The sequence below is a fragment of the Eimeria acervulina genome, genomic scaffold, assembly GCF_000499425.1.
Source record: "Eimeria acervulina Houghton genomic scaffold, Eah_scaff503, whole genome shotgun sequence".
In the NCBI taxonomy this organism is placed as follows: Eukaryota; Apicomplexa; class Conoidasida; order Eucoccidiorida; family Eimeriidae; genus Eimeria; species Eimeria acervulina.
In genome coordinates, this window is record NW_013549759.1 from 12,636 (window position 1) to 19,799 (window position 7,164).

General features: G+C 51.4%; 2 protein-coding genes across 2 annotated transcripts in view; both read left to right on the forward strand.

The window, feature by feature from the left end:
- The window catches only part of EAH_00040800 (hypothetical protein, conserved), a gene marked incomplete at both ends in the record, with an annotated part of 12,145 nt that extends 8,572 nt beyond the window's left edge, over window positions 1-3,573 (forward strand). The window contains 2 exons of the mRNA XM_013395211.1: window positions 7-2,207; window positions 2,434-3,573. Of these exons, the coding sequence (XP_013250665.1) occupies window positions 7-2,207; window positions 2,434-3,573 (3,341 nt within the window). The remainder of the gene's footprint in view (window positions 1-6; window positions 2,208-2,433) is intronic.
- Window positions 3,574-5,033: 1,460 nt separating this feature from the next.
- On the forward strand, window positions 5,034-6,800 carry EAH_00040810 (hypothetical protein, conserved; the record flags this gene model as incomplete). The annotated part of the gene is made up of 4 exons (XM_013395212.1): window positions 5,034-5,366; window positions 5,669-5,792; window positions 6,084-6,301; window positions 6,483-6,800. The coding sequence occupies 4 exons, from the start codon at window positions 5,034-5,036 to the stop codon at window positions 6,798-6,800; spliced, it is 993 nt and encodes a 330-aa protein (XP_013250666.1).
- Between the last annotated feature and the right edge of the window lie 364 nt (window positions 6,801-7,164).

The following is a 7,164-nucleotide window of genomic DNA, read 5'->3' on the forward strand; positions in this document are numbered from 1 at the left end:
ATGTAGGGGGTGCCAACCCCTTAAAGAGCCTAGCGCGTACAGCAGGAGCCTCCTGCCATCCCTCTGTTGTACCAGTTGGGGCCCCCTCTTCTTCTGGGGGCCCCCTATCTGTTATATCTTCTGGGGGCCCCCCAGGGGGCCCCCCTACTAATGTTGTTACCTCAGCTGGGGGGGCCCCCCTAGGGGTACCCTCAATAGGGGGGCCCCCTGGAGGGGCTTCGGCTGGGGGGGCCACCGGAGGGGCCCCCGGGGGGGCCCCTGGGGGGGCCTCAGGAGGGGGGGCCCCCGGGGGCCCCGGGGGGGGCCCCCTACCTAAGAAGTATAGTGGGGTTTGGTTTGACCCGCAGCAAAACTGCTGGAGAGCGTCGTGGGTTTGTGCTGAGACAGGGAAGCGAAGGTTTAGATATTTTTCTGCTGTTAAGTTTGGTCATGACTACGCGCTGCAGCTCGCAACAGAAACAAAAGAGAGGGCTTTGGAGAGGAAGAAGGTTAAAGCGCAGCAGCAGATGCAGCAGCAGCAGCAGCAGCAGCAGCAACAACAGCAACAGCAGCAGCAGCAGCAGCAGCATGTGGGTGCGACGCTTGGGAGAACCATACTTGAAGATAGAGGAGTTAAAGCAGAAACGCAAGAACAGCAGCAGCAGCAGCAACTGCAGCAGCAGCAGCAGCTGCATGCGGTGCCGCTGCAGCAGCAGCACATCGCACCCCCAGGGCCCTTTCCAGAGGTCAAGACACAAACCCCAGGTGCAGCAGCAACAGCAGCAGCAGCAGCAGCAGGGGAATGTACATCTGCGAGTTTAAATTGCAGCCAGACAGCAGCAGCAGCAGCAGCAGCAGCATCATCATCATCATCTTCCTCAGCAGCAGGAACATCGACCCCCAGCCCCACACCCACTTCCACATCCGCAGCAGCAGCAGCAGCAACATCATCATCATCATCATCATCATCAGGAGGAGCAGCAGCAGCAGCAGAAGGAGAAGCATTAGCAGCACTTGCTCGAGAAGTAGTTAAGGTTCCTGGGGTGTACTATGACGGGGCACGACGCATCTGGAGGGCCTTCTGGCACGAGGGAGGCCGAAGGGTTATTAGATATTTTACAGTTAATAAACACGGCTTTAGACGAGCTCATCAATTAGCTTTGTTAACAAGAAAAAAAGCAGCAGAAGCGCTGCAGCAGCAACGCAAAAGAAAGATATTGCTGCAGCAGCAGCATCAGCACCAGCAGCATCATCTACACCAATTCCCACTGTCTGAACATACACATAGCTCTTCTAATACTGCCGCATCTGCTGCTGCTGCTGATTCAGCAGCAGCAGCAGCAGCAGCAGCTATCAAACCTCATCTATCGCATGCAGAGGCACATTATGATGCTGCTAATGCACGACTTGAGAAAGCTCTTGAACAGATACAGCAAATGGAGGAAAGAGAAGCAGCAGCAGCAGCAGCTGCTGCTGCTGCTGCAGCGGCCCATCCCACGGCGGACGCTCACACAGCAGCCAACTGCAGCAGCAGCAGCAACAGCAGCAGCAGCAGCAACCCAGAGGGCCAGGCAGCAGCCGCAGAAGCAGCAGCAGAGTCGCGACTTGCTAATAGCCGCCTTCCCACAGGAGCAGCAGGAGCAGCATTAGGAGCACCGGCAACCCCACCAACATCAGCAGCAGCAGCAACAGCAGCAGCAGCAGCAGCAGCAAATGCTGTCTACTGTGGGGCCAGCGGACGAGTAGATTACTTAGAAAGGGTAGCGCAGCTGCCTGTAGAGCCGCAGGTGCAGTGGATGGAGGCGATCAAGGCGTGGGTTGTCTTAGCAGCAGAAGAAGAAACAGCAGCAGCAGCAACTGCAACTGCAACAGCAACAGCAGCAGCAGCAGCAGGAACGACCAGTGCTGTTGAAAAGACAGAACCAACTGGGGCACCAACGACTGCAGCAGCAACAACTGCATCAGCAGCAGCATCAGCAGCAGCAGCAGCAGCAGCAGCAGCAGGAATAAAGGGACAGAGGGGGGGCCCCTCAGAGGGGGCCCCTCGTATCTTAAAGACATTCCCAATACGCAAGTTTGGCTTCCGAGTAGCTCGAGAAAAAGCAGTAGAGTGGAGAGACAAGCGACGAGCAGCAGCACAAACAGATGCAGCCTTCCGCCGCTGCAAAGCAAGCAGCAGCAGCAGCAGCAGCAGCAGCAACAGCAGCAGCAACAATAACAGACTTCATGTCAGTCAACACACTCCCTACTAATGCTTGCCCTGCTGCTGCTGCTGTGCTGCACTTGCTGCTACTATGGAAAATCGCATGCTGTACTCCTGTGCTGCTGTTGTTGCTGCTGCAGCTGCTGCTGCTGCTGTCTTTGCTGCTGCTGCTGTCTTTGCTGCTGCTGCTGTCTTTGCTGTGGTTTATAGGGGTTCAGTCTCCTTGTCTATGTGTGCATTTGCTGCTGCAGGCTCTGTTCGATCACGGGATAACGGCAGCAGCAGTAGGCCAAGCTGGAGCAGCAGCAGCAGCAGCTGCTGCTGCTGCTGCAGTGTCTCCTACTTACTCGACGAGCACTTGCGCATCAACGCCGAGTCCTTCTGCGTCTCCTGCTGCAGCTGTGGTGTCTGCTGCTGCTGCTGGAGCTGCAGCAGCAGGCAGCAGCGAAATATGGGGCCACAGCAGCAGCAGGAAGCGTAGCGTTGCTGCTGCAGCAGGTGGTGTTGGTGGTGGTGCTGCTGCTGCATACGACAGTGTTTCGGGTGATATTTGCTGCTTATTATCTCCCCAAGGGCGCAGCAGCAGCAGCGGCAGCAGCAGCAGTAGCACGTCCACAACTACCCCTACCACCATCAGCAGCAGCATGAGCAGCAGCATCAGCAGCAGCAGCAGCAGTGTGGAGGTAATGAGGAGTGCTGTCTGTCATATACTTATCGATCTGCAGCAATGTATTAGCAGAATTTTAACTTCAGAGATGATGTTTGATGGCGATGAAGAGCTGTCTGCTGAGGTGCATCGGTGGAGTCGTGCGGTGTATGTGCAGCTCGAATTGTTTTCTTCTTTTGCTCTTCTAGCTGTACAAACAAAGCAGCCAGAAGCAGAGGCAGTTGTCTCAGAGATGCTGCTACCTTATCTGCGGTTATTTTGTCATTGTATTCGCTGCAACAAGAGGCCTAGTGAGCTGCCTCGGGAATATCAGCTGCTGCTGCTTGATGCTCTATGTATACTCGGCTCTCCAGATGCTGCTGCAGCAGACAGCACCAGCAACCAGCAGCAACAGCAGCAGCAGCAGCAGCAGCAGCAGCAGATGCTGATGGGAACAAGGCAGCAGAAACAGAGAAAAGTTTGTGAACAGGAAGACAAACATATCTTTGCTTCCGCCAGCAGCAAACAACACACACAGCCAAAGGGGTCAGATCCTGCTGCTGCTGCTGCTGCTGCTGCTGCTGCTGTTGCTGCAGAGCCTGCAGCTGCGGATGCTGCAGAGACTAATGCAGCACTCACAGCCGCAGAACCAGAAACAGCAGCTGCAACAGCAGCTGCAACAGCAGCTGTAACAGCAGCAGCAACAGCTGCAGCAACTACACCCCTTGTATCCCCCCAGGCCTAGACAACCACCCCCCACCGCAGCAGCTGCAGCGCCAGGTGTTGCTGCTGCTGCTGCTGCTGCTGAATAAGCAGCAAGCGCCGTAATATATCGTTGCACCCCCCTTAATAAATTTGTTTCTTTTCTTTTCGTGCTGCGCTGCTGCAGCACTGCTGCAGCAGGGGCCCTGCCCAGCTGCTGCGAAAATACGTTGCTGCTTTTTAAAGACACTGTGCTGCTGCGGCAGCAGCAGCAGCAGCAGCAGGAGCAGCGGACCTGCAGATATAGCGCAGTGCTGCCAGCATAGACAGGCTGCTGCCGCGAGATGCAGCAGACCCAAATGACTCAGTTATTCATTTGTTGTTACATTGGCGCGGTGTATAAGCATCTCTAAGGTGTATAGGCAGCTCTCTAGGGTGTATAGGCAGCTCTCTAAGGTGTATAGACCGCTCTCTAGGGTGTATAGGCAGCTGTATGGTGTATAGGCAGCTCTCTAGGGTGTATAGGCAGCTCTCTAGGGTGTATAGGCAGCTCTCTAGGGTGTATAGGCAGCTCTCTAGGGTGTATAGGCACCTATGAAAATAAACAAAGACAAGTAGGAAGATGAACAAATGAAAATTTATTAATTAATAAACAAAATATAAAAACAAAAAACAATAAAACAAAAAATAGCACATTGCAAAACAAACAAAAACAGATTTACTATCAATATAAATAAAAAAGAAATACATATAATATAATAATACACTATAATAATAATAATAATAATAATATTATTATTATTATTATTATTATTATTATTATCAACAAAATAATAATAATATTATTATTAGCAAAAATAAATACAAACAAAGACAAAAAACGCACATACAAAAACAAATATAAATATGTTAATAAACGGATAAAAACAAATGTAGAAATATAACGTAATAACATATACTAATATAAATTACAATAATATAATAATAATAATAAAATAATAATAATAAAATAATAATAAGAAAATAAACATAATAATAGCTATGCCCTCTGCATGTGCATGCTTTGAGAAGCAGCAGAAAAACAAACGCAATAAAAATAAATAAATAAATAAATAAATAAATAAATAAATAAATAAATAAATAAATAAATATAATAAACAAATTTTATTTTATAAAATAAAATTAAAAAGTCGATGGCTTCTGCTTGGGGGGCCCGCCCGTGAGGGCTCGGCAGCAGCAGCAGCAGCAGCAGCTGCTGCTGCTGCTGCTGCTAAGAGTTGTAAGGTGTAGAACAATAAGAAATAAATGTCTCCTTTAGAGTGTCTTCTGCCTACCCCGTGCAGCAGCAGCCCTACGGTTTAGGGTTTAGGGTTTAGGGTTTAGGGTTTGAGGTGGATCGGTTGAAGTGTGCTGGAGGTGTACGTACAGTTAATAATATTTTGTTACAGCTTTTTTTAACAGCTAGCTGCTGCTGCTGTTGCTGCTGCTGTTGCTGCAGCTCCAATGCCGCCTGCAGCGTGGAAGCGCGAGTTTGCGCCTGAACCTGCAGCAGCACCTGCTGCATCAGGAGGAGCAGCAGGGGCTCCTGCTGCTGCTGCTGCTGCTGCTGCTGCTGCTGCTGCAGCAGCAGGTGGGGTTGTTATTCCGACTAGTATTAAGAGGAGGCTGAGGGTGCTGCAGTGTCCGCTGCCTGTAGGCGTGCATACACCGCAGTTTGAAGAGCTTGTGCTGTGGCTAGAAGAGGGTTTTATTCGCTGTCTCACAAGGCAGCAAAGAAGAGACAGACTCCTCCTCACTGCAGCAAACCAACATACGTGGTGGCAGACATTCACACAGGTACGCAGCAACAGCAACAATCCTGCTGCTGCTGCTGCTGCTGCTGCTGCTCTTGTTTCTGCTGTTGATGCTGCTGTTGCTGCTGCTGCGCTTGTTTCTGCTGTTGATTCTGCTGTTGCTGTTGTTGCTGTTGCGTCTGCTGCTATTGCTGTTGCTTTTGCTGCTGTTGCTGTTGCTGCTTTTGCTGCTGTTGCTGCTGCTGTTGCTGCTGTTGCTTTTGCTGCTGTTGCTTTTGCTGCTGTTGCTTTTGCTGCTGTCTCTCTATAGGATTTTTATATTTTTGTTTGTTTTGTTTGTCTTAGTATTTAGATGATGTGGGGCTGAGGATAACAAAGCCTTTAAAAGACACTCCGGCAACCCGCTTGGAGTTGCTGCGGCTGCTGGTGCAGACAGCACTAAAGCTGCATTATGAAGACTCTGTTGCAGGTCTGCTGCTGCTGCTGCTGCTGCGGCTGCTGTTGCTGCTGGTGCTCTTGCAGCTGCTGCAGCCCCTCTTTGCTAACGTCCCTTTAGGCACAAGAACGGTGCTGCTGCTGTTGCCGCTGCTGTAGCTGCTGTTGGTGCTGCTGAGGCTGCTGCTGCTGCACTGCCTGGCCTTTATCTCCAGTAGTAGGAGTAGCAGCAGCAGCAGCAGCGTGTGTCTTGCTGCTGTAGCTGTTGCTGCAGCAGCGCAGCATGCTGTGGGGACTGCTGCTGCTTTTTTGTTTTTGTCTGCAGAAGGCGCCTTAAAGGGCGCCGACTCCAGTGACTCCCAGCAGCAGCAGCAGCAGCAGCAACAACAACAACAGCAGCAGCAGCAGCAACAACAACAGGAAGCCAACGCTACGGAGACACTGACAGCAATACAGGAGCCTCTTGCTGCGGCTCTAAAAAGTTTGCAGCTGCCGCCGCTGCCGTCAGACGCTTCTCTTGCGGAGGCACTTGCTGCTCTTCAGGTGCTGCTGCTGCTGCTGCTGCTATTGCTGCTGCTACTGCTGTTGTTGCTGCTGCTGCTGCGTTTTTGGTTGTTGCTACTGCGGCACTTTGTATACAACATCACGTCTTCCAGCAGCATCGGCAGTTTCATATTGCTGCTTCATCGCGCTGTTGCTGTTGCTGTTGCTGCTGCTGCTGCAGGCAGTGGAGGCTCGGACTGCTGCTGCTGCTGCAGCAGCAGCAACGGGAGGGACAGCAGCATCGGAGGAGCCCTTGTCTTGTGAGAAGAAGCGGCGTTTGCTGCTGCAGCTGCCGCTGCTGCTGGGGCCCCCCGGTGCTGCTGTTATGAGTTGCGGTATTCGGGGTGAGGGAGAGCAGCAGTTTGCTGCTGCGCTGCGGCTGCTGCACCTGCAGCAGCTGCAGCAAACACAAGACAGCATTACTGAAGCAATTGAGCGCATGCAGCTCTTAACTGCTGACCCCAAAACAGACCACCGTCTCGCTCGCGTTGGATTCTAATTGCTGTCTCCTGCTGCAGCAGCTGCAGCTGCAGCAGCAGCAGCAGCAGCAGCTGGTGCTGCTGCTGGAGTTGCTGAGGCTGCTGCAATTGCTTGGGCTGCTGCAGTTGCCCTTGCTGCAGCAACTGCTACAGCAGCACCAGCCGCTGCTGCTGCAATTGCTGAGGCTGCTGCAGTTGCTGAGGCTGTTACACTTGCTGAGGCTGCAGCTGCTGCTGCTGCAGTTTCTCGCTGCTGCTGCTGCTGCTGCAGTAGCGGACGAACAACGAATTATATTTTATGTAATATATTTTTATATATTTACACATAAATATATATGCATATATATATGTTTACATAATATATATATATATATATATATATAT